At 43.4% G+C, this 27,631-nt stretch overlaps 1 protein-coding gene across 2 annotated transcripts; it reads left to right on the top strand.

Annotated features, from left to right (window-relative positions):
* Nucleotides 1–27,317, top strand: eif2s2 (eukaryotic translation initiation factor 2, subunit 2 beta). 2 transcript variants are annotated; one of them, XM_078418859.1, is made up of 9 exons: nt 1–132; nt 2,284–2,467; nt 7,396–7,490; nt 8,140–8,275; nt 9,119–9,219; nt 14,403–14,551; nt 20,877–20,933; nt 25,570–25,655; nt 26,654–27,317. In XM_078418859.1, exons 1-9 carry the CDS (start codon nt 118–120, stop codon nt 26,827–26,829), a joined length of 999 nt encoding a protein of 332 aa, XP_078274985.1. In that variant the 5' UTR covers nt 1–117; the 3' UTR covers nt 26,830–27,317. The 2 variants fall into 2 exon arrangements, with proteins under 2 accessions (XP_078274985.1, XP_078274984.1); XM_078418858.1 differs by having other exon boundaries at nt 2–144.
* Nucleotides 27,318–27,631: the final 314 nt, after the last annotated feature.

Genomic DNA, 27,631 nt, shown 5'->3' with positions numbered 1-27,631 from the left:
TGTCAGGCGCGGGCGCGGCGGCGGCGCGCGCTCTCGCTGTCGCGCTGTGAGCGGAGGTGCCGGGGGGACCGAAGGACGAGCAGCGGAGAGCCGGACTCACACACAGGAGGCGCCGCCATGTCGGGAGACGAGGTCGGTCGGTCGGTGGGTCTGAACCCTCGTGCAGCCGAGGCCTGCGGTTCGAATCCTGAGCCCGTGGCGGCGGCCGCTGGAGCCTGAGGCCTACCCGGCCTGGTTCTGGCGTGGCCGTCGCGCCCTCGGGCCCGTCACGTTGTCGCCATCCCGGGCGGTGGGAGCCCATCATCAGAGTCCCACCTCCGGGGGCCGCGTGTGTTACTGGTGTCACATCTCTCCCCTTCCTCTCCTCTTCCTTCCCCCCCTCCTCCCGGTGCAGGCGGGGGTGAGGGAGGGGGGCGATGAGAGAGGGAAGGGAGTGGGGGGAAGAAAGGGAATGTTGGCGAGAGGGGGGAAAGGGAAGAAATGAGGGGAAGGGCGAAAGGTGGGAGAAGGATGAGGTGTATGTGAGAGGGGAGGGAGGAAGTGGAGGGGAGGTGACGTTTCGGGTCAGGCCTCTTCAATGCGAAGATGGGTCCGAACATGAAATGTCACCAATCCATGTGACATTGGTTCTCCACAGATGCTGTCTGACCCGCTGAGTTACTCCTGCGTTGTCTGCCTTTGTTACTTTCAGTACTATTTTCGTATGTTGCTCATTATATGGACGTACTGATTCATCAGCTGAAACTTGATTGTTGGTGGGAATTGGCAAAATTTACTACCGTCTGGCACAATACCAGTTGACTCCATGGGAGTCAGTGTTCGGGATTCCTAGTCCCATTTATCCTGTTTCCTGTTGCAATGAAGATGTGTGCCGGGTTATTTCTGAAATTTTAATTCTTATCTAATATTTATGCAAATGTTTGGATGTGGGACTCTAACTGCTGGAATCTCAAGAAAAAAGTTTTTTTTTAAAAAATCAGTGAGTTGAGCAGCATGGTGGGGAAGAGTTGTTGCCATTTTGGGTCAAAAACTTGACTGAGTTTGGAGAGGGAAGGTACCTTGTATAAAGGGGGTGGGAAGGGTGAGACAGGCCCTGTGGGTGCTAGGTGGACAGAGTTGAGTTAAATATTTGCATTTATCAAACCAAGACCACACCAAGACTCCGGCTACAAGAAATAAACTGACATCCATAAGATCCTATTAACAGCTTTGATGATGCAAAGCATGCATGTTATCTCATTTTAATTTGTTCAAAATGTTAGCATGCCTGTTGTCTTAAATAAATAATTCGACTAATGTAGCTGGGACTTGTTGGCTGGTGTGGTCAAGTTAGGCCAAGAGGCCTGTTTCCGCACTGTACCACTATGACTCGTATGATGAAGAGAACGTCTGTCTTCCGCAAAAGGCGGCATATTGATGTAGAACTGCCTCACATCACCAGAGGCCCTGGTCTGATCCTAATTATGGGTGCTGTCTGTGTGGAGTTTGCATGGTCTCCCTGTGACTGCATGGGTTTAATGTGGGTCTTCCTGTTTCCTCCCGCATCCCAAAGACGTGCAAGTTTGTAGGGCCTCTGAAAACTGCCCCCAGTATGTAGGGAGTGAATAGAAAGTGGAATAATATAAAATGTGCAAACGGGTGATCGACGGCAAGCGTGGACTCAGTGGGCCAAAGGGCCTGTTTCCATGCTGTATCTCTAAACTAAGCATTCTTTGTCGTGTTTCCAAGAGGGCATCTCATGTTATGATCATGCACTACATCAAGCATAACCAGGGCCCGCAATATCCATTTGGTTTGCACTTTCTGAATAGTCTGAATCAATTTTGTGTGAAACCTACAATGTTTCTTTCATATATTATCCGTTCCATTGTTATCCTTGATAACGTTTGAAGGGCGTTCAGCAGTTGCTGACTGGAGGCTCTGGTTCAGAAATAGTGCTGATTTTGGACAGGACAAAAATGAAATAAAATTATACTTTTTTGTTTGCAAAATTAACCTTTTTTCTGACTTAATGTGTGCATTGTACAGAGGATGGATTGTTGGAAGTATTTCCTGCACTGATGACCTTGCTTATTTATATGATTGCAACAATTCCTTTTGAGAAAAATACTGAAACCTTGCCAAGTAGATGTAGAACAAAAAAATAGAGTTGTAACGAGTTTAGTTCTTCCTTTGCAGAATAATTAAGAATAATATTTTTTTAAACATGCGAACTTGTTTTGAAACCATAATTGATCAAATGTCTGTTCTTTCTCTCTTCCTCTCCCTCTCTCACATACACAGATGATTTTTGATCCCACTATGAGCAAAAAAAAGAAGAAAAAGAAGAAGCCTTTCATGTTGGAAGAAGATGGCACAGAGCAGCAAACAGAGGAGATCCCAGCAACAGAATGCAAGGAGGCCATAATATCAGAGAACCTGGAGGAGAAAGTTCTGGAAGCAGATGATGAAGATAGTAAGAAGAAAGGTATTTCAATTCATTTAATACAATATTTCAAAATTATTTTAAAATTAGAATTCAGTATGGGGCTTCTAACATATTAATTAGGTTTTGGCATAGAAATATGGTCAATGGATATTTTTAAGACAAGAGATTGACAAATTCTTTATGAGTAAGGGTGTCAAGGGTTATGGGGAGGAGGCAGCAGAGTGGGGTTAAGAGAGAAAGATATATCAGCTATGATTGAATGGTGGAGTAGACTTGATGGGCTGAATGGCCTATAAATTATGAACAGTGGGAGTGCTGTCAGAAGGCCCGCAGCAGTTCAGGAAATGACTTGTTGCCACCTACTCTGCAATTGCAGATGGACAATAAAAATAGCGAAAAGAATAAGTAAAACATCAAAATTGTAAAATTTACGCTGAAGGATCAACCTTTCCATGCCAGTATTAAAATAATGAAATATTTGGGTGAATTTAACTTCCCCGCTCTCACCCTCTAGTTACACAACATCAGGTGCTGATATCTGGATACCTTTTCAAATATGATGTGGCTGGTGTTTTTAGGCAGTGAGTGGCACTTCTCTCAATGCTCCTGCAGCACAGTCGTCGTCGTCACCCCCCCCCCCGGAGCATCCACACCCCGTCCTACAGCTCCTCCACCTCTTGGGTAGTAAATAAATTCCCTCTTACTCCTGCCAATAATATTAAATTTGCCATCATCACATGTACATAGGAAAATGTTTCAACAAACCCCACTTATGATTGTAAGTTTATGATTGTCACATGTACCGAGGTACAGTGCAAAACTTTGTTTTGCATGCTATTAGATCAGATAATACCATACACAGATAAAATCAAGTCAAACTCAAGCACAATATGTAGATCAAAGAGGTGGATACAGAGTGTTGGATATGTCCTGAAAGTATTGTGATATAGACCTTTGCCTCCAAACATTTCAGATTCAGTGGGATAAACAGCCATTCATTCAAATCAAGCAATGCCAATCTCAGTTCAAGGCACAAGGTGCCGGAGTAACTCGGCGGGACAGGTAGCATCTGTGGTAGACATGGATGGCCGATATTTTGAGTCGGGCAGTTTACTGCTGGGTGGAATGTACAGACATTTTATTGATTGGTTGTGAAAGGTTGGGTGTTTTCTAGAGATTAAACGTGAAAGCCAGTTGTCTGACCAGCAGTATTTTCAGCAACTGTTCTTTGTGTAGCTCTATTTCATTATTTCATGTAACAATGAGATGGAGCAACTAAAGTATGCACAACCTCATCTGACCCCATTCACCTTGTTCAGGTCTGCCAGCAGTCTAGTTTTCCATAGTTCTTTGGTGTTGGAGCAGTAATGGACCCAAAGGTTCTAACTGATGTTACTCATATTAATAAAAGGAGGAATGCTGAGCTTTAGACAAAGAGAAATGCAGATGCTAAAATCGTCTGCAGAACACAGTGTTGGGGGAACTCAGCAGATCTTTGGAGGACAGATGTTTTGGGTCAGAGCCCTTTAGAACTTGATACAGCACAGAAACAGGCCCTTCGGCCTACCCTGTCCGTGCCGACCAGCGATCACCCCCGTACAGTAGCTCTATCCTACACACTTTACAGAAGCCAATTAACCTTTTACTGAAGCCAATTTTACAAAAGACATTTTACTGAAGCCAATTTTCAGCTTAATAGACAATTGAAGCTTAATAAACAATAGGTGCAGGCGTAGGCCATTCGGCCCTTCGAGCCAGCCATTCAATGTGATCATTCTCAATCAGTACCCCGTTCCTGCCTTCTCCCCATACCCCCTCTATCTAGATATCTCTTGAATGCATTCAGAGAATTGGCCTCCACTGCCTTCTAAGGCAGAGAATTCCACAGATTCACAACTCTCTGGCTGAAAAAGTTTTTCCTCATCTCCGTTCTAAATGGCCTACCCCTTATTCTTAAACTGTGGCCCCTGGTTCTGGACTCCCCCAACATTGGAAACATGTTTCCTGCCTCTAACGTGTCCAACCCCTTAATAATCTTATACGTTTCAATAAGATCTCCTCTCATCCTTCTAAATTCCAGTGTATACAAGCCTAGTTGCTCCAGTCTTTCAACATATGACATTCCCGCCATTCCGGGAATTAACTTAGTAAACCTACGCTGCGCGCCCTCAATAGCAAGAATATCCTTCCTCAAATTTGGAGACCAAAACTGCACACAGTACTCCAGGTGCGGTCTCTCTAGGGCCCTGTACAACTGCAGAAGGACCTCTTTGCTCCTATACTCAACTCCTCTTGTTATAAAGGCCAACATTCCATTGGCTTTCTTCACTGCCTGCTGTACCTGCATGCTTCCTTCCAGTGACTGATGCACTAGGACACCCAGATGTTGTTGTACGTCCCCTTTTCCTAACTTGACACCATTCAGATAATAATCTACCTTCCTATTCTTACCACCAAAGTGGATAACCTCACACTAATCCACATTAAACTGCATCTGCCATGCATCCGCCCACTCACACAACCTGTTCAAGTCACCCTGCAACCTCATAGCATCTTCCTCACAGTTCACACTGCCACCCAGCTTTGTATCATCTGCAGATTTGCTAATGGTACTTTTAATCCCTTCATCCAAGTCATTGATGTATATTGTAAATAGCTGCGGTCCCAGCACCGAGCCTTGCGGTACCCCACTAGTCACTGCCTGCCATTCTGAAAGGGACCCATTTATCCCCACTCTTTGCTTTTTGTCTGTCAACTAATTTTCTATCCATGTCAGTACCCTACCTCCAATACCATGTGCTCTAATTTTGCCCACCAATCTCCTATGTGGGACCTTGTCGAAGGCTTTCTGAAAGTCGAGGTACACCACATCCACCGGCTCAATTTTCCTAGTTCCATCCTCAAAAAATTCCAGTACATTAGTGAAGCATGATTTTCCCTTCGTAAATCCATGCTGACTCGGAACGATCCTGTTACTGCTATCCAAATGCTCCGCAATTTCGTCTTTTATAATTGACTCCAGCATCTTTCCCACCACTGATGTCAGACTAACTGATCTATAATGTCCTGTTTTCTCTCTCCCTCCTTTCTTAAATAGTGGGATAACATTAGCTACCCTCCAATCCACAGGAACTGACCCTGAATCTATAGAACATTGGAAAATGATCACCAATGCATCCACAGTTTCTAGAGCCACCTTCTTTATGTACTGTAGGATGCAGACCATTAGGCCCTGGGGATTTACCAGCCTTCAGTCCCATCAGTCTACCCAAAACTTTTTCCTGCCTAATGTGGATTTCCTCCAGTTCCTCCGTCACCCTAGGATCTCTGGCCACTAGAACATCTGGGAGATTGTTTGTATCCTCAGTGAAGACAGAGTACCGGTTCAACTCGTCTGCCATTTCCTTGTTCCCCATAATAAATTCCCCTGCTTCTGTCTTCAAGGGACCCACATTTGCCTTGACTATTTTTTTCCTCTTCACATACCTAAAAAAGCTTTCACTGTCCTCCTTTATATTATTGGCTAGTTTACCCTCGTACCTCGTCTTTTCTCCCCGTATTGCCTTTTTTTTTTACACAAAGGCTTGTTACCACATTGTGCAATGAGTCAGTTGTTGGATAAAATGAATGTTCAACCATTACATCAGATGTTGTATGGGTGTACAGAAAGATATAGCTGTTGCTACCCAGACAGTTTGTAATGCTTGTTCAAAGATCATTCATATATGACCCGAGTTCCTGGTCAGTAACTTTGAGAGTACATCGCCAAGATCAATATAAAATTCACATTTTTGGCCTTGTAGAGCTGTAGGCGGCACAGTGCTAGAGTTGCTGTGTTACCGCTAGAGACTTTGGTTCGATCCTGACTATGTGGTGTCTGACCCGAGTTTGTACGTTCTCCCTGTGACCACGTGGGTGCTCAGATTTCCTCCCACATCCCAAAGATGTTCAGGTTTGTAGGTAGACACAAAATGTTTGAGTAACTCAGCGAGCCAGGCAGCATCTCTGGAGAGAAGGAATGGGTGACGTTTCGGGTCGAGACCCTTCTTCGGACTGATTTGATTTCAGGTTTGCAGGTTGGCTTCTGTGAATTGTCCTTGGTGTGTAGGATAGAACTAGTGTGAACGAATGATCGCTGATGGACTCGGTGGGTTGAAGAGTTGTTTCCATGTTGTATCTCTAAACTAAACTAAAACTACAGATGTACCCTGCATTGCGAGAGGTTTCTTTTTTGGTTGGTCCTTTGCACATTTAACACATAGTTACATTTTGAATTTGGACTCCTGCTGTAATCAGAATTAAATGTGAATGGCATTCATGCTTGTGGCAGGTGACACCCTTACTGGGTTGTGATTGGAAAGCGCTGTGCTGTTATGTGACTGCCTTGCTTCTTAACAGCTGGAGGCTTTTATAAAGTAATATACAAACTGATGTAGTTGAAGGGTTGTGAATCGTGCCTGGTAAACCAATTCAACTGAATGCTTGGTTTGTAATTTCTTTATGATTTATTATAGACAAATTATGTCATAAATAGGACTTGGGAGAGTTATTTGGGAGCAAAATGTGATAAGAAAAAAAATCAGATTAATTCTTAAATATTTGACATGGATTGGGCTGAACCGTGCTCTGGCTGTGGTTCACGTTCAACGACCACAGCGTTTTGCGGTATAAAATATCGTAATCATACAACACGGAAACAGGCTCTTCGGTGCAACTGATCTATGTGACCAAGATGCGCCATCCAAGCAATTTCAATTTGCCCACATTTTGTCCATATTGTTCTAAACTTTTCCTATCCACGTAGCTGACCAAGCATCTTTTAAATGCTGTCATTGTACCTGCTTAACTACCTCCTCTGGCAGCTCATTCCATATACACACCGCCGTGTACTTTCTCGGGCCATAAGTTCTATTTTTCAATCCCTATTTGTTGTATAATCTACTAAGAATATTTTTCTTCAATCGTAGATGCCACAGATGACTTAGATGACTTGGATTTCATCAATCAAAAGAAGAAAAAGAAGAAGTCAAAGAAAGCTTTTGACATTGATGATGGTATAAAGGTTAGTAATGTGGGGCCATGTTGACCTGTGATATGAGAAACTTCCCTATTTGCCAAATGAGTATTACACGTATGAAAAAATGAACTTATCTGATTTGCTGAATGAATAGCATTAGAAAAAATGAAGTGTGATACAATTCAAAAATCACTTCCGATAGAAACAACATGTTGGAGTAAATACTTCAATCTGAAGAAGGGTTCCACCCCAAAACTTCACCTACTCTTTTTCTCCAGAGATGCTGCCTGACCACTGAGTTACTCCAGCACTTTGTGTCTATCTTTGGTATAAACCAGCATCTGCAGGTCCTTCCGACACGATTTCAAAATGGATCTGAGCCGTAATACTCTGACTCTTACTCTATGACGTTTTTGGGCTAGCACCTTATCTTTAAAAACTTTTGGATCATGGAAAAAACAACACTCATTATTGTTCTCTATTGTCATCTGTTCTTTTAAAGTTGCATTCTGGTTATATGCAGGCTGGTGATAAACAGTAATGTAATCGCTCGCAGTTTTTCCTAAGATTCTCTATCCTCATTTGAGAGAATATATTTTAAAGTAGTTGCTACCAAACCAAAGCTCTTTTGATCAGTCTGCGTTTCCTTTGCAATGGTGTGGGGTGTTTAATTTATGGAAATTTTGACACTTAGGATCTGAAGATTGAAAATGAGGTGCCTGAGCAGGGAGAAGCTGATGATGATGCATTTGACATGAGCATGATGCGAAAGAAGAAACCAAAACCTGTCACCTTCGAAGATGAGGAAATAATTGAGGGGATTGATGGCAGTGAGTATTTTACCATAAGAAGTTGACCATCGATGGTCTTCCACTCCATCCCCTAGCTGACAAATGTATTGGGTAAAATAGTGTTGCAGCTGATAAAGCCGCTGCCTCGCAGCACTAAAGACCGGGGTTTGATCCTGACCTTGGGTGCTGTCTTGTGTGGAGTTTGTGTCTTCCCCCCGTGACCATATGGGTTTTCTCTGGTCTCCTCCCACATTCCAAAGACGTGAGGGTTTATAGGTTAATTGGCCCCTGTAAATTGCATGTAAAATATATATATGGAGTGGATATGAAAATGGGATAATTGCCTGAACCCTGCTTATCTAGAGTGGTCATGTGATTGAATCAAGATCTGAATGAAAGCTGGGTTTTAATGCATTTTCCCTTAGGTTTACAACATAGAACAGTACAGGAATAGGCCCCTCGGCACACAATGCCTGTGCTAAACATGCCAAGATAAACTAATCACCTCTGAGGAAACAAAGAACTGCAGATGTGGGTTTACCAAGGAAAGGCACAAAGTGCAGGAGTAACTCAGCATGTCAGGCAGCATTCCTGGAGAACATGGATAAGTTATGTTTCGGGTTGTGACCCTCCGCTGCCTGCACATGATCTGGAGACGACATAAAGCGGAGATTAACAGGTACTCGATTAGTAATGATGTTAAAGGTTGCAGAAAGATAAGTTCATAGGTCATCACAGCAGAATTAGGCCATCGAGTCTACTCCGCCATTAAATCATGGCTGACCTATCTTTCCCTCTAAACCCCATTCTCCCGACATCTCCACATAACACTTGACTACGTTACAATTTCTTCTCTCACAAAGTTGTGATTTATTTCCTCAGTAATCGATGACGATGAAAGCAAAAGAGACGATGGTATCACTTTCTTCTCCTCGACTGGGCCAGCGTGGGCTGGATCCGAACGAGACTACACTTACGACGAGGTAAAAATACATACTGGTTATTATGTGAGGACGTGTTTTTTAATTATCTTTTCTGTCTTCACTTCTGATGGAATGAAGGTTAGGAAGCAGTATTTCTTTAGGGGAAGCCCCTACTTTGCCCCTAGTTTGTAGGAAGTGGATGGAAAGTAAGATAACAGAACATTTGTGAATGGGTGATCGATGGCCGGCATGAACTTGATGGGCCAAAGGACCCGTTTCCATGCTGTATCTTTCAATCAAAAACACAAAAGTGCTGGAGTCAGAAGAAGGGTCCTGACCCAAAACGTCACCTGTCCATTCCCTCCACAGATGCTGTCTGACCTGCTGTGTTCCGCCAGTACCTCGTGTTGCACAAACCCTTCACTGATGTATTTACAAATAATTATTTAGTTCATCAAAGCAGCAACTATCGGCCCCCACCTCTTAGCTTTTGCATATCTTACACCACTATTGCCATACCGACCGATATGAGTGAACGGAGATTGTGACTGCGACTGGTTTTGTATCCTCCCCTGCTGATGATTTTCATAATAGTTTTCCCACTGCTGCCTCTGCCTGTCACTGAGTCATTGAATTACATCACATTGCATCATCTTTTATGACACCACATTGCATCAACTTATTACTCCTGGTGATACCCTCTTGTACCCATGCAGAACTCCCTGACTTCATACACTTCACTTCCAATTTCCATCCTGCCCTTAAATATACTTGGACGATCACCGACATCTCCCTCCCGTTTCTGGACCTCGCCATCTCCATCACAGGAGACAGACTAGTGACTGACATCTACTATAAACCCACTGACTCACACAGCTATCTGGACTACACTTCTTCCCACCCTGTCTCCTGCAAAAAGTCTATCCCCTACTCCCAATTCCTCCGTCTATGCCACATCTACGCCCGGGATGAGGTGTTTCGCACTAGGACATCAGAGATGGTATCACTTTCTTCTCCTCGACTGGGCCAGCGTGGGCTGGATCCGAACGAGACTACACTTACGACGAGGTAAAAATACATACTGGTTATTATGTGAGGACGTAATTCAAATCAGAGATGTCCTCATTCTTCAGGAAACGGGGCCTCCCCTCTTCCATTATAGATGAGGCTCTCATTAGGGTCTCTTCTACATCCCGCAGTTCCGCTCTTGCTCCCCCTCCCCCCATTCGTAACAAGGACAGAATCCCCCTCGTTCTCACCTTCCACCCTATCAGCCAGCGTATCCAACAAATCATCCTCCAACATTTCCGTCACCTACAACGGGACCCCACTACTGGCCACATCTTTACATCCTCTCCCCTTTCCGCGTTCCGCAGAGACCGTTCCCTCCGTAACTCCCTGGTCCACTCGTCCCGTCCTACCCAAACCACCCCATCCCCGGGCACTTTCCCCAGCAACTGCAGGAGATGCAACACCTGTCCCTTTACCTCCCCCCCAACTCCATCCAAGGACCCAAACAGGTGAGGCAGAGGTTCACCTGCACCTCCTCCAACCTCATCTATTGTATCCGCTGCTCTAGATGTCAACTTCTTTACATCGGCGAAACCAAACGCAGGCTCGGCGATTGTTTCGCTCAACATCTTCGCTCAGTCCGCCTTAACCAACCTGATCTCCCGGTGGCCGAGCACTTCAACCCCCACTCCCAGACTGACCTGTCTGCCATGGGCCTCCTCCAGTGCCATAGTGAGGCCCACCGGAAATTGGAGGAACAGCACCTCATATTTCGCTTGGGCAGCTTGCAGCCCAGCGGTATGAACATTGACTTCTCCAACTTTAGATAGTTCCTCTATCCCTCTCTTCCCCCCCCCTTCCCAGTTCTCCCTCTAACTTCCTGTCTCCACCTATATCCTTCCTTTGTCCCGCCCCCCTGACATCAGTCTGAAGAAGGGTCTCGACCCGAAACGTCACCCATTCCTTCTCTCCCGAGATGCTGCCTGACCTGCTGAGTTACTCCAGCATTTTGTGAATAAACTCCTGGTGACCTTGTCGGAACATCTCTGACAGAGAGTACAATTTTCCCATATATTAGGAATAAGCCATTCAGCCCCTTAAGTTTGCTCTGTCATTTAATAAACTAACACGATTGTAATCTCAGCTCTGCATTCCCATAGTAACCCATTCACCCTCTTGTGATGAAGAATGTCCTCTTTTGCCGTAGGTATTTAGTGACCCTGCCTTTGAGGACTCGCCATCTTCAGAAAACATTTCGCCTCTTCAGAATAAATGGCAACCCCTTATTTTTACAACGATGTAGCTGGTAGAGCTGCTACCTCCCAGCACAGAAAACCCAGGTTTGATCCTGATCTTGGGTGCTCTCTGTATGGAGTTTACATGTTCTCCCTGTGACGGCCTGGGTTTTCTCCGGGCTCCTCCCACATCTGAAGATGTGCGGGGTTGAGGTTAATTGGCCCTCTGTAAACATAGAAAAATAGGTGCAGCAGTGTGCCATTTGGCCCTTTGAGCCAGCACCACCGTTCAATATGATCATGGCTGATGATCCAAAATCAGTACCCCATTCCTGCTTTCTCCCCATATTCCTTGATACCGTTAGCCCTAAGAGCTATATCTAGCTTTGAATACATTCAGTGAATTGGCCTCCACTGCCTTCTGTGGCAGAGAATTCCTCAGATTCACAGCTCTCTGGATGAAAATGTTTTTCCTCGTCTCAGTCTTAAATGGCCCACCTCTTATTCTTAAACTTTGACCCCTGGTTCTGAACTCCCCCAACATCGAAAACATTTTTCCTGCATCTAGCTTGTCCAATCCATTAAGAATTTTATATGTTTCTAAAGATCCCCTCTCATCCTTCTAAATTCCAGTAAATATAAGCCCAATCGATCCATTCTTTCATCATATGTCAGTCATGCCATCCTGGTGAACTCCCTCAACAGCAAGAATGTCCTTCCTCAAATTAGGAGACCAAAACTGCATACTATACATCAGGTGTGGTCTCACCAGGGCCCTGTACAACTGCAGTAGGACCTCCTTGCTCCTAAACTCAAATCCTCTTGTTATGAAGGCAAATATTCCATTTGCTTTCTTCACTGCCTGCTCTACCTGCATGCTTACTTTCAGTGACTGATGTACAAGGATACCCAGGTCTCGTTGCACCTCCCCTTTTCCTAACCTGACACCATTCAGATAATAATCTGCCTTGTTCTTGTCACCAAAGTGGATAACCTCATATTTATCCACATTATACTGCATCTGCCATACATCTGCCCACTCGTCCAACCTATCCAAGTCACCCTGCAGCCTCATAGCATCCTCCACGCAGCTCACACTACCACCGAGCTTTGTGTCATACGCAAACCTGTAAAGTGCCCTTAGTGTGTAGGGAGTGGATGTGAAAGTGGAATGACATAGAGCTAGTGTGATGGGTGCTCGATCCTTAGCATGGGCTTGGTGGGCCGAAAGGCCTGTTTCCATGCCTTATCTCTAAACTATACTGATATGCTACTGCATCTAAGAATTTGAATGTTTCATTGTTTGTACATATGACAATTAAAGACTCGAGACTCTTGAGAAAGGAAGCAATCAGTCTACAGATGTCCTCTCCACCTTTCCTCTTCTGTAGTTTGTAGGTTAATGTCTTCATAAATTATAGGAACAGAATTAGGCGATTTGGTCCATCGTGTCTACTCCGCCATTGAACGATGGCTGATCTATCTTTCCCTCTCAACCCTTTCTCTGCCATCTCCCACAACCTTTGACACCCTTACTAACCAAGGACCTGTAATTCTCCGCTTTAACAATACCGAATGGATAGGTGACGTTTTGGGTCCGGAACATGGGCAGGTGATGCTGAATGTTTGGTCTGAAGAAGGGTCCCAACATGAAAGGGCCTCTAGAGATTTTTCCTGGCCTGCTGAGTTACATCTGACCTTGTGTCCTTGTTGTCAGTAGATGGTTTGGAAGGTGTCAATCATTTTTCTTCTGCTCCAGCAATCACTGGATTGTGGCTAGAAATTTGCTATTAACGCACGTCTTCTGAAGACACTTGCTGGTTCAATGATTCTCCAAAATTAGTAGCAAATCGCCGGCCATGCAGTTCCCTGGGTTTTCAATTGTTATACATTTCTGTACTTGCCACTTCATTGGCAGATTTTAAATAGTTTAAAAGTATTCATTTCTGATGTAAACAAATCAGCTTTTAGATGGCCAGGTTTAACGTAGCTGGTAGGACATAATGAAACCAGGCCTAAAACTTCAGTTAAAAGAAAGTCTGGATACTATTTCAGGAGAAATTCTTTCCACATGCACCCAATTTTGTCATGCTGCCTCCATCCATAAATAATGTAACTCAAACCAGGTTGACTGTTTTATTGAAGAATTTGTCATGTATATGTGTCTTCGCAACAGGAACACAGCAGCTGAAGCAGTTTACACAGTGCAATGATTGAACTGATTAAAATGCTACCTTTATGTGGACAGTCTTAGTGTTTTGAACTCCCTTGCTTTACCCTAACCTGATACAAAATGTATGTATACATCTGTTTATGTACACATTCTGTCATATTCAAGTATTAATTCCAATAGCTACTTCCCATTAGAGCTATAACATTACTACTACAATTAATCATAGCCTGAGGGGATTGTGTATGTGTGACTGCTGGATTTTTATATTTTGATAATAAATTCCTGAGTGGTGAATGTAAAGTGGGGGTCGAATGATGTCTGTGCTCTGTGGCCCAATCATTCCCCACCCTTTAACCCCATACCTACATTTGACAGCTATGTCAGATTGCTTCGCACTCCAAGAAGCGCAAGAAACCAAAGAGAAAAATCATGTTGAGTAGATGTTTAAAAATTATTATTCCTTGAACGTGCTTTTTTTGTGGGTGAAAGATTGTTTGACTGAATACAGGGCATTTAAAGACGAAAGGCCCTTTAATGGTATTCTGCCTGACCAAAACTATATTTGACCTTGCCTACCAGTTCTATAATACCCTGAGAGATGGATCCATAAAATAAAAGTTATTCTTTTGCTGCTGTGAAGATAAATTTACAGTTGTAGAAAGGAGACCCAAAGGTTTCTCTTGATATAATTGTTCAGGGCACCTATCTCATAAATCTTCAGCTAGTGTTATATTTCTGTCTACGTACACATACATCTTGCAGGCATGTGTTTGGAACTCTTGCAAGTATTAATATGAAATATGCCTTTTTTTCCTGTTCTTTAGTTGCTGACCCGTGTATTTAATATAATGCGAGAAAAAAATCCAGATATGGTGGCTGGGGAGAAGAGAAAGTTTGTTATGAAACCACCTCAAGTGGTCAGAGTGGGAACCAAGAAGACGTCGTTTGTGAATTTCACAGATATCTGCAAACTGTAAGTTCTCAGAGCTACCTCTTTGCAGATTTCCAGTCTTCTTTTCATCTGAAAGATTGCTTTAAAATTAGATTTAGGTTTATTATATTGTCACGTACTGAGGTAAAGTGAAAAGCTTTGCTTTGCATGATATCGAAACAGAGCAGATCCACTGTACGTAAATACAACAAGTCAAACTCAAGTGCAATAGATATGAGGGGAAGATGTATAGTTCCCAGCATTGTAGTGCATCAGTTCTATAGACAAATTTTAATGTCCACATAGAGATGAATATGACAGTACCCATGCTTTTGGAAGAACCATTCAGAAGGCTGCTAACAGAGGGGTAGCAGGTATACCTGAGTCTGGTGGAGCGCAATTTCAAGCTTCTGTGCCTTATGCAGGACTGGAGCAGAGGACGAATGACCGGGGTGGTCTTTGATTACGTTGGCTGCTTTTATGAAGCAATGTGAAGTGCAGATGGAATCAACAGTGGGAAGTCTGGTCTGTGTGATGCACTAGGCTACATCTGCAACCCTCTGTATTTTCTGTCTTGAGCAGAGCTGTTTCCAAGCCCAGCTGTGATGCAATGTGGCAGCATGTTTCTATGGTGCATCTGTAGATGTTTGTGAGAATCATTGGAGGCATACTGAATTTTCTCAGCCTCCTGAGGAAGTAAAAGCATTAGTGTGCCTTCTTGGCTGTCGATTAATGTGCGTGGTCCACGATAGGTGATTAATAATATTAAACCAAGAAACCTGAAACAACCATTTCTACTTCGGCACCATTGATGCTGATTTGGGCATGTACTTCACCATGCTTCCTGAAGTCAATTTCATTTTAATGGAAATGATGATGACCTTGGGTTGATAAGAACCTCTGTTTTAGAAAGTTGTGCCTAATTCAGATACAAGCTTGCCCTCTTGTTTTGATGTCCATGGGATGGAATGAGCAGATCTCGGAGATTTATCCTGTGACCTTCTCCATGACTGTTTTTTCAATTAAATCCAAGTTGTCCTTTTCCTTCAAATATTTTTCACCACCTTCAGGCTGCAGCAATGAAAATATATACAAATGTTTTCAATTAACAAATTTACCATTTCACATTCAAACCCTTTTCTGGTATAAATCTGTTACGAAGCATTCAAGTGGGGAATTCAGAATCATTTGCTTTATGTGGAGAGGAGTGAAAATGTGGAATTGGTTACCTTGGTAATTGATGCATCATAAGGATGCATTCAAGGGAAGGCTGGCTGTGTATGCAGAAGGGAGGAGATTGCGCTGATAATTTAGATTGATGAATCGGACTTTGTACTCTGGAAAGTATCACCTTCTGTCTTGTAAAAAGAAGACAAAGTGCTTGAGTAACTCAGCGGGCAGCATAGAAACATAGAAAATAGGTGCAGGAGGAGGCTGTCCGGCCCTTCGAGCCAGCACTGCCATTCATTGTGATCATGGCTGATCATCCATCTTTGGTGAACATGGATAGGTGACATATCGGGTCTGAAGAAGCCTACTGACCTGAAACATCACCTAGCCATGTTCTCCAGAAATGCTGCCTGACCCATTGAGTTACTCCAGCACTTTGTCTTTTACAAGCATCTGCAGTTCCTTGGTTCTCCACCTTCTGTAATGCCCATCGCACTTACGCCAGTTTTATAAATACTTTTAAATGTTCAATTCTTTTAATTAACCATTCTTGTTTCTTTCTATCCTGTTAATTAACATTACTCTCTTCTTTCTGGAATTCCCCTTTGATATTTGTGCAGGTTTGTAAGTTTGAGTTTGACCAAACAACAAACTGGAGCATACTTCAAATAGTTTTAAGGTGAAGATGTGAGAGCTTAAAAACATGATTTACAGTTATTCCCTTTACAGTTCAGTTCATGTGTAACTGAAAGGAACTAGGATGCATATTATATTTAGATTTTACTTTAGACTCTAGAGATACAGCGCGGGAACAGGCACTTCAGCCCACCAAGTCCGTGCCAACCAGCGATTCCCGTACACCAACACTATCCTACAGACTAGGGACAATTTACAATTTGTACCGAAGCCAATTAATTTACGAACTTTGGGAGTGTGGGAAGAAACCAGAGTATCCGGAGAAAACCTATGCACAGGGAGAACGTACAAACTCCGTACAGACAGCACCCATTGTCAGGATCGAACCCAGGTCTCTGGTGCCGTAAGGCAGCAATACTCCTGCTGCGCCTCTGTGCTGCCCCGAATCTCATCTTGTTGGGATGTGATATTATTTGAATTGGGCAACACCTTTTGGTTCCTCTATGTGATGTGGCATATGAATTGGCATTTCTAATATAAAATAAGTTTAGATCATATTAGTACCCCACGGGAGCCTGCTTTTCCTTGTAAGTGTTGACTTGTACTGTATGGGTGCTTTTCTGCGGAAGGGTTTTGGTACCTTGACCATAGCTTGCATATGGTCCACAGCAGCCATTGGATATTTTGCAAGTCACTTCTTGTTACCGTAACTGTATTGAAATCTAAAGCGGGGTCTTTGCGTTACCTCTGAGACATATAATCTGCCTGGCTAGAATATGCACAAATCCTTCAACAGATCCTACTTGTCAAATCTGTGTCATTATCTTATTGCCGTACATGGAAGCTTGCTATTTGGAAATTGGGCGCTGCAATGCAAAACAACTACATTCCAAAATACATTTAATTGGCTGTAAAGAAGTGTCATCTATCGATGTTCTTCAGCGATGCTGCCTAACCCGCTGAGTTACTCCAGCACTTTGTCATTTTTGGTAAACCAGCATCCCCAATTCCTTGATTCTGCATGACATTTTTGTATCCAGTCTTTCTGGGGTAAGGTTTGTACCTGGAAGTTTATTGTCTTAAAAGTTGAAGGGCTGGGATATAAATTTTATTCAGAGTTTAGTTTAGAGATTCGGCGTGGAAACAGGCCCTTTGGCCCACCGGGTCCGCGCCGACTAGCGATCCCCACATATTAACACTATCCTACACACACTAGGGACAATTTTTACATTTACCAAGCCAATTAACCTACAAACCTGTACGTCTTTGAAGTATGGGAGGAGTCCGAAGATCTCGGAGAAAACCCACGCAGGTCACAGGGAGAACGTATAAACTCCGTACAGACAGCACCTGCAGTCAGGATCGAACCCGGGTCTCCGGCACTGCATTCGCTATAAGGCAGCAACTCTACCACACCGTGCTGCCGTTGTGTAATTATTGCATAGAACATAGAAAAGTACAGCACTGGAAAAGGGTTTTTGGCTCAGTGTCTGTTGGAACATGGTGCCAGATTAAACTAATCTCAGTCTGCAGAAGGGTCTCGACCCGAAACGTCACCCGTTCCTTCTCTCCCGAGATGCTGCCTGACCTGCTGAGTTACTCCAGCATTTTGTGAATAAATACCTTCGATTTGTACCAGCATCTGCAGTTATCTTCTTATAAAACTAATCTCAGCTGTCTGTATTGATTATTCCTCCATTTTTGAGGTTCTGGTTGGTTCCTGGAGAATCTGGTAAAGTGAGGATCAAGTGACGTAAAACTGATTCTAAACATTTAGTTTAATTTCCACAAAGTCCTGATTCACAATGTGTGCTGACTTACTGTTATCGGACGCAACTCTGTGTTACAGCCTGAAGGTCAGATGTACATAGCAGCACTAATCATAGTTTTATAATGTTTGCGTGAAACATCAAAAAGCATTTTGTTCCTCGTGTTCCTAAGGTCATACTTTTCTTACGTTTTCTTTGAAAATGTGGAGTTTGGACATCAGTGCCAAGACTAAGTGGCCCTTCAGAAAGTTAATGAGCCTTCCTTTTGAACATCTAATGCTTGTGGCTTGAAGGTGTGGTCCTTTATGAAGGTGTGGTCTTTTAGGTTGCTCAATGGGAAATTGTGAACATTCACACCATGTGGCCATAAAAAAAGCCAGTGTGAATGGTGTGACACTTAAAGCTGATGGCATTGTACAAAGTGCATCATTGTTTTAAGAAGGGTCTTCTTCTTTGATGTCACAGTTTGGAGGCTTGTTCTGTCACCTTTGTTATTGTCCTGGCTGATACAGATGAGGAAAATGAACCTGGGATATCAAAGTCGCCATATCGGGTCAATGGCTCCAACTGTCAATTTCAAAGGAAACGTAAGGCTATTCTCGCATTTGTGCCTTCCTCCCTACTGTGGTGCAGAGTCACCTCTGCTTTTTATTCTTTGATGCTTTAAGGGCTTCTGACTTTTTCTGCTGACATTGCTTTGATTTTAAAGCTAATAAAAGATGATTGAAGGACATCTTTGCGCAGAAATGTTCTTTTGGATGCCTATTATGGAAAGAGAAAACTTGCAACAATTTATATGGTAGTAATTCAACAAAGTGTGTCACATAAACTGCTACCATGCGGCTGGAGCTGTGGTTCGCACAACTGGAATCTGCATTGGATTGCTGCCTCAGACTTCAAAGGAGTAGCTGGAACTGACACTTGTGAATTAAGTACTCAGGTTTTTGTCTTATTACAATTCCTAAGACTCTAGTTAGTTTATCAACATTAGGGTTGGGTAGCACTCCCAAAATGTCTCTGCCATCACTGTAATGATGCAGGCAAAACAAGGTTTACTTCTTAAAATTCTTGGAGAGAATCAGTACATTTGTGTTCTATTCACCTGTGGCTTTTGCAGACTTGGGGCATCTTAAAGAGATGTACAGCCATTAAAGCACGTTAAAATTAAGTTAGTATTGCTATAGGCAAGTGTAAAGACCAGTTTCTATTGGTAAATGATATCTCTGGTGTGATACTCACCTATGTTAGGTATGCACTTGTGGAAGTACATGGGCCATGTGCACCAGTATGGGCTTATTGGTTTTGGTTTATTGTCACATGTGCTGAGAAAAGCTTTATGTGTGCTATTCAGTCAAATAAAATCGTACTATACACGAGTACAATCACATACACAACTGCAACAGAGCACAAATCCAAAGAGCAATATAGTGTTATAGCATTATAACTTTGCAATTGCAGAAGGTGGTTTGCAGAGTCGAGACAACACCCTAGCTAATGGGAAGACCGTTTAGTAGTCTGATAATAAAAGTGAAGAAGCTGTTTCTGAATCTCGTGGGTACTTCTGCCCAACGGAAGTGGGGAGAGGAAAGGGTGACTGGGGTGAGAAAGGACATTGATTATGTTGACTACTTTCCCGTGCCCATGGGATTGGGCTGAGTCGCATGTTTCTGTGGCATAAAAACATTGTCCATGTTTACAATCTAAAACTTGCCTAAAAGAGTTGAGAGTTGGATACCTACCAGGAATGGTGATTGTGTGCAGAACTTTCTTTTGGCAGAATGAATAAAGGCAGTATAATCTGCCTGACTGGAATATGCATAAATCCTCCAACAGATCTCGCTTGTCAAAAACAAAATCTGGGTCATTATCTCATAGCTGAACATAGGAGCTTGCTATTTGGAATTGGCTGCTGCATTGCAGTAATGACCATCTCAAAATGCATCTAATTTGCTGTAAAGCTCTTTGGGCACCCTGGGGTTATAACAGAAATTGTGATCCTTTCTACAACACTTGACTAGTATTTATATCAAAAACATATCTTATTTTCAGAATTTCTTTGAAAAATAAATGAAACAATTATTTACCTAATGTAACTGGATGTTGGGCCAGAGGTGAATCTTTTTGGAGGTATTATTAATAAAAAGACACCTGGAGTCATTCAGCCAGAACTGTTCAGAGTCTCGAGCTTCTGTCTCTCTAATATACCATCAGCTGTTATTGTTTAAACATGACACTTGTAATTGAACTATTTAAATGGTGAATGCTGAAAAAAATAATGGTAGAACTCTCTTTTCATATAGTGAAAGTTTCCCTCATTTTCTTGGAGTATTTCTGTTATGTTGTTATGGTGAGTGTCAGTCTCCAGCTCCAATCCTGCAAATCTATTCTCACTATTATTGAATTGTCCTGATTTACTTGTTGGTCTTCATAATGCTTATTTTGGAAATTCATTAAAAAAAAAACTATTGAGTGATTCTGATGTTGTGCACAATTTCCTCTTACCTACGTTTTAAATGCTTCTCTGCCATGAAGACCTGTTTTTAATATATATGGTATTTATTGTGGGGAGAGCATAATTATTCCTGAGCATTTTGTCACTTGGTTTCAATAGAAATTTTATGAATTATCCTTGCGATAGATCTTGCAGCTTTATTGGTACGGTCAGAAGAATTTGATACCCTCTTAATAAAACATTGTTATCTTGACAGCGTTTGGGTGTGTAGAATTAACGTATTTTAAGGTATAAATAAATTAACAACTAACGTGGCACTTTTTTTCTCTTTCACCTCCAGGTTGCATCGTCAACCTAAACATCTTCTGGCATTTTTATTGGCTGAGTTGGGTACAAGGTAAGATGCAATCTTAAAAAATGCAATGAATTAACCCTAGGGAAAACTATAAAGAAGTCCTTCACTAATTGAAAGTTTTAAAACAAAATGAAGAACCATAATTTAAACTCTAGCTCTTTTGGTTTGCTCTATGTCGGTGTGCTCCTAGGTCCACCACCGATTTTCTGACATTCTTGGTTCCAGAACGTTTCTGCATTACCCGTTTTGCCAGACCAACAGAGGTCACGACTTCCGAGAGGAGTCCAACAGCACCGGAACAGTCGCCTGGGCTGTCGGGGGGCCGAGATATCTGCCCGCAAAGTTGACCTTGGAAGTCAACAATGGGAATGGATCTGCCGGTTCCAGCCAGGCCGGAGTTCCAGAGTCCTGGGCGCAGGGGGCAAATTCGACCTGCCGATCGGTGCGGAAATCCTGATGATGTAGAGATCAGCCGTCTCACCTGGCCTAGGCGCCACATTTAAAGGAGAACTTTCGAGGGGGGGCTTTCAAGTGCGCTCTCATAATTTTGTCCGGATTAATGGAGGTGCCTGACCAACAGTCACTGAAAAATTGGTGGTGGACCTGTACTAAAAATGTGGCGACATGTAGAGTTCTTATCAGCTAGAAGGAATGAATGAGGCTATAATGAATGATTCCCACAGTTACAGACTGATTACCTCAGTTACTGACTATCCAAGGCTTTTCCCTTCTGTCCCAATACCTCCTCAAATGCTGCCCCTTGAGATTTTCTCCTTCAAGCAAGCTGCACTGCCAGAACAGTTGGGGATTGTATGTGTGGCTGTTGCTCTGCTTAACATGGGTCACTTGGTGAAGCAGCCACTTGTAACAATAACTCTTAACCACAGTTGCTAACTTTTTGACAAGTTATCCAGTGGAAAAGCTACAAATTATATTCTATTTCTCAAACTGCCAACAGCATAGGTTCTGTTCCATAATCCAGATTTATTTAATGTTTTGAGAGAATTTGAAATACTGTGCTAAAGTGTAGATGAGGATTGATCCGATTCTAAAGTCTTAGCCAATTTTAATGAGAAAACAGACATCTTTCAACTTTGCCACAACTTTTGTAAATTAAATGAGTTGCTAATGGAATTGAGTTTAGTTTAGAGATACAGTGACGGCCTCCCTTGAAATGCAGCCCATATTGATGCTCTGGAGTGAAATGTTCCAGGATTTAGATCTAGCATCAATGAAGAAATGTCAAATTATGTCTCAAGTTTCAGTCATCAATAAACCAAGCGCCGCTAAAAGATCACTGAAGACCGTAATGGACAGCATGTGACCCGAAACTGAGATCAAATCTGGGTATCTGGAGAATGCAATGTCCCAATCAGACAATGTGGTTGGGTCAGTGGAGGCACAGGGAACTGCAGAGGCTAGTTAATAAAAAGGACCAAAGTGCTGGAGTAACTCGATGGGTCAGCATGTTCTCCAGGGATGTTGCCTGACCTGCTGAGTTACTCTGGCACTTAAATTTGTCTCTGCTGCCAAAGATGGCGGGTTTGTAGGTTAACAAGACTATAAATTGCCCTTAATGTGTAGGGAGTGGATGAGAAAGTGGGATAATGTAGAGCTGGTGCGTGAACGGGTGATCAATGGTCAGTGTGGGCCGTAAGGCCTGTTTCCATGCTGTATCTCTAAACTAAACTAACGGTACTTAATGTTGATGCTTTTGTGAAATTATGGTTTAAATGTGCACTTCCAGTAGTTAAATGAATGAATGAATACTTTATTGTCATATGTGACAAGTCACAGTGAAGTTCTTTGATTGCATACCCAAGGTATGCAATAGTCGCCACATAAAGGGCGTTTACAAAGTTACAAAGAATCCCGCGCCAGGTTCAACTTTGTTCTCTCCTGGCACAAGATGCAACAAATATGAGCTGTATTTATTTTGTGCAGTGGGTTCTAATGAGTTGTCTGAAATGATGGAGGAGGCAGGTACGACTGAAACTTGCTGGGGAGAATTATGGAAGGCCATGAGCGAATCTTTCAAAGGGATGGCCCCAGGGCAGCACGGGTTAAGCAGTAGGAAAGAATGGCAGATTCTGGTTTAAATCGACGGTAAACACAAAATGCTGGAGTAAGTGAGACAGGAGAGAAGGAATGGGTGACGTTTCGGGTTGAGACCCTTCTTCATACTTCCGGGTTAAACAGTGACTACTACTTCATTTGCTTCAGTTTAAAAAAAATCGTCATCCATTTTCATTGTGGATCTTGTTTCACTCCAAGTTCTGATGTTTTCTCTGCGTGATTAAGACACTTGATTTAGAGAGGAGGGATTAAGCAGGCTGGTTACAGTTTCCTTTGCCTGGCTGGAGAGACAGTTGCTTTTAGCTAAGCTCAAAATTTAACAAGAAGCTTTTAGTTGCAAGTCAAGGGAATGGGAACGTGAGTTTTGGCATTTGTTTTTGACGTTAAATGATGTGATTTGAAGCCTTTAAAGATTAGCACTCTGGAAAACCCCAAAACTATTGAAGGGCTATGAGCAAAAATATTAGATAATCCAGTTTATAACCCAATGCTGCACATTGGCATGAACTCTTTTTGAAAGTATTGGGATTGGCTTGTTGTCATGTGTACTGAGATATAGAGAAGCTTTGTTTGCGTGCTCTCCAGTCCAATCATGAGTACAATCAAGCCATGCACAACAGGTAATGCAAAGGGGAAAAATACCAGAGTGCAGAATATAGTGTTGTTAAATTGCAGACTCTTGTTGTAGATTGTAGATTTACAGCATGGAAACAGGCCCTTCGGCCCACCAAGCCCGCGCCGAACAGCGATCACTCCGTACACTAACACAGGGGCCTCCAAACTTTTCAGCATGGCGGCCACATTATATATTTGGCACATTTTTGGGGGCCGTAGGAAAAAATAAAGAAGTGGGTTTTATAAATTTAATGAACTCAAAAAAGTTTAGACTAGGTTATGTTAGATTAGGAAAGGTTAAACTAGGTTAGATTAGGTTAATTTACATTAACAACAAATAAATAATATTCAATATTTAAAAAGAGCTTGAAATATTGGAATATATATATACTGTAGGTATACAATTATTTATAAAACAGAAAAAAATACAATGACCACCAGTGGGAGAGAGAGGGGGGGGGGGAAGAATCTGGGTAGAGGGAGCAGCGGGTGAGCGCGGGGAGGGTGTCGGAGGGTCTGGTGAAGGAGCGCCGACGCTTGTGGGGGGTGCTTCCTCTCTCTATTTCTCTCTCTCCCACCTAGAGCCAGCGAGATCTGCACCGCTGCTCCATTCTCTTCCCCGGCCCTGTCTCCCTCTAACGAGGTGAAATAAGAACAAACACAAGTGCGGTTGTTGTTCAGAAGCTCCGCGTGGCTGGTGGCGGCAAGGAAGGAAGTTTCACTTGTGTTTGTTCTTATTTCGCTGCGTTAGAGGGACACGGGGCCGGAGAAGAGAGTGGAGCAGCGACGCAGATTGCGCTGGGAGAGAGAGAGAGAGAGGGAGGGAGCGAGCAGCCCCCGCAAGTGGCCGTGCTCCTTCACCGGACCCTCTGACGCGCTCCCGCTGCTCCCTCTACCCCGACTCTCCACCCCCCCCCCCCTCTCTTTCTCCCCCCGGGGTGAGTGGCAGCGGTGGCTGCGAGGAGGGAAGTTTCCTTGGGTTTGTTGTTTGCGTGGGGGGGCTGCGATCTCTCTCCTTGTCCCGGCTCTGGGTCGGTGGCGATCCGCTCTCCGGCGAACCTTCACCGGCAGCTTCTGCTTCCAGTCCCCGCAGCCTAAGAGCTTGCTGCGGGCCGGATAAAATCTCATGGCGGTCCGGATGCGGCCCGCAGGCCATAGTTTGGAGATCCCTGCACTAACACTATCCTACCCACTAGGGATAATTTACTAAAGCCAATTAACTTACAAAACTGTATGTCTTTGAATGTGGGAGGAAACCAGAGCTCCCGGAGAAAACCCACGTGGTCACAGGGAGAACGTTCAAACTCTTATGTTTGTATTGGAGAAAAATCATCTGGAAACCTTTGCCAATTCCTTTCGACCAGTTTAGTTTATTGTCACGTGTACCATGTTACAGTGAAAAGCGTTTTGTGGCGTGCTGTCCTGTCAGCAGAAAGACTATACATGATTACATCAAGCTGTCCACAGTGTACAGATACAGGATGAAGGAAATATCATTTATTGCAAGGTAAAGTCCGATTAAAGGTAGTACAAAGGTCTCCAATGTGGTAGATGGTAGCTCAGGTCTGTTCTCTGGTTGGTGATAGGATGGTTCAGTTGCCTGGTAACATCTGGGAAGAAACTGTCCTTGCATCAGGAGGTATGCATTTTAATACTTCTGTACTTCTTGCCTGATGTGAGAGGGGAGAAGAGGGAATATCCGATGTGAGACTTGTCCTTGATAATGTTGGTAGGCCTTGCCGATGCAGCGTGAAGTACAGTGGCTATAATCAATGGTTGATGCGTCCCATCAATGTTTCTCTCCACATACTGCCATCCAGGGCCACCAGAAAGCAATGGGTTGCGACTTCACCTCCTTGCCAACTTACTGCAGCTGCTGCTTGAGCCCACGTGGCAGGCATTGTGCTCCCAGCGCATCTGGAGACATTAAATGTGATGATTTTGAACAATATTTATTGTAACCTGTGGATTGTTTTTCTTCTAACAGTGGATCCATTGATGGCAATAACCAGCTCGTAATCAAAGGAAGGTTTCAGCAAAAACAAATAGAAAATGTGTTACGGAGATACATCAGTGAGTATAGTAAATAATAACTATTTTAAGTGATTGCTGGTATCGGTGTTACCTTGCGCTGATGTAGAACATAAGTAATGGGGCAGGAGAACGTCTGCTCTGTCAAAATGATGGCCATCTTGTACTTCGTTCTTCAGTGTTCTTAGCCAAAACATTAAAATGTTTTGGCTAAGAAAACATCCCTTTTCTTCCAAAAACACTCTTTGACCCACTGAGTTCCTCCAGCAATTTTCTTTTGCTTCGGATCCCTGTGTCTGCAGCCCCTTCTGCCTCCCCATCTCCCTTGATACCCATAAAAGACAGCAATCTATTAACCTTGTTTCAAACGCAATAACTGACCCTGAAGAATCACTGCTGTCTGAGTGAGGAACTTTCTCTTCAGTCCTAAATTGCATATTTCTTAATCCAAAACTGTAACCTCAGTCCTAGAATGCTGGAGTAACTCAATGGGGCAGGCAGTATCTTTGGATGGGAATGGGTGACGTTTCGGGTCGAGATCCTTCTTCAGACTGGTCTAGACCCAAAGCATCACCCATTCCTTCTATCCAGAAATGCTGTCTGTCCTGCTGAGTTGTTCCAGTATTTTGTGTCTACCTATGGTATAAACCAGCATCTGCAGTTCCTTCCTACGCGCCTCAGTCCTAGACTCCCAGCCAATTAAGCTACAAACCTGTACGTCTTTGGAATGCGAGAGGTAACGGGAACACCCGGAGGAAACCCACGCAGGGCGAACGTGCAAACTCCACACAAATAGCAGCAGAAGTCAGGATCGAACCGGGTCTCTGGTGCTATGAGGCAATGGTTCTACCAGCTGCACTGCTGTGCAGCCCTCTAGTGTGAAAGGGTGGCACTGGTCCAGTGGGCGGAAGGGCCTGTTTCCCTGCTGTATCTTTCAATCAATATGTAAAGGATTAAAATTTAATTGGCTGTGTTTCTGCAAAACCTTTTGGTATGACTGATGTTTTTTTGTTGACTCCTCCTTTTCCCCCGATTCACAGAGGAGTACGTTACCTGCCACACCTGCCGGTCGCCAGATACCATCCTGCAGAAGGACACACGTCTGTATTTCTTGCAGTGCGAGACCTGTCACTCACGCTGTTCCGTGGCCAGCATCAAGACCGGTTTCCAGGCCGTCACTGGGAAACGTGCTCAGCTCCGTGCCAAAGCGCATTAGCCTAAACCCTGGCCACTGGAGAGAATTGGAACTGAGGATCGATGTGATAGAACTGTTCTACCAAACAAGGGGTGGGTTTTAAGTGCATCAAAAAAATTTAAGAGTTGCTGACAGCTCTGCGGAGGCAAGCGAGGCAATAGTCTATGGAGATGTCCCAAGCCCCAGAGTTCATTGTGACATTCCCTGTTGCACTGCTCTGTTTATAAGCTGTCCAGTCACCAGTGTCATCGACAGAGAGATCACCAGGCTGCTGGGGAGTTCAGCGTCATTTCTTGAAGTCCGGAAATGATCCATTGAATGTCGATTATTTTAAGAGTATATAGTTCCTCATTGTTGAATATACCTCACCCTGGTAGTTATCACAGTATCTGGCTGCTGTACTTTTTTTAAACAGAGGAGTGGTGGGTGGGCTTGTGTGAGGTAGGGGCGTTGACCAAATTGTGCTCAATGAGTTTTGGAAATTTATTAAACAAATTCCCTGCAAATTATTTTAAACTGTTGACTTTTGTTTTACTACGGCATCTTTCTAAATCAAACCTTTCAAATACCAGGGTGAGGTCTGCGTTGTGGAACCTAATCGACGCTGATTTAACAGCAGTTCTGAGGGTTTATCCATATTCATCCAATGATCGGGTTGGGGAAGGGTTTTTAACAAAAAGTACTACAGGGCATGTGAGCTTAATTTACCTCATGGCTCTGCACCAACGGATGAAAAGGTGCAAGTAAGTAAGATGTAATAAAAGTGGTCATTCACACAGCCATGCTCCTTGGCTTCTGGTGCTGTTTGCCCTACACTTAAAAA

The sequence above is a fragment of the Rhinoraja longicauda genome, chromosome 22, assembly GCF_053455715.1.
Source record: "Rhinoraja longicauda isolate Sanriku21f chromosome 22, sRhiLon1.1, whole genome shotgun sequence".
Lineage (NCBI taxonomy): Eukaryota > Metazoa > Chordata > Chondrichthyes > Rajiformes > Arhynchobatidae > Rhinoraja > Rhinoraja longicauda.
The sequence above is the reverse complement of the archived record's forward strand: the minus strand, read 5'-3'. Positions and strand labels throughout refer to the sequence as shown.

What these genes read in the sequence shown, in the direction of transcription:
- eif2s2 (XM_078418858.1), top strand. Translation starts at nt 118, where the DNA reads ATGTCGGGAGACGAGGTCGGTCGGTCG. An exon ending in TGAAGATAGTAAGAAGAAAG is followed by an intron (nt 2,468 to 7,395) that starts GTATTTCAATTC and finishes CTTCAATCGTAG; the next exon opens with ATGCCACAGATGACTTAGAT. An exon ending in TTCACAGATATCTGCAAACT is followed by an intron (nt 14,552 to 20,876) that starts GTAAGTTCTCAG and finishes TTTCACCTCCAG; the next exon opens with GTTGCATCGTCAACCTAAAC.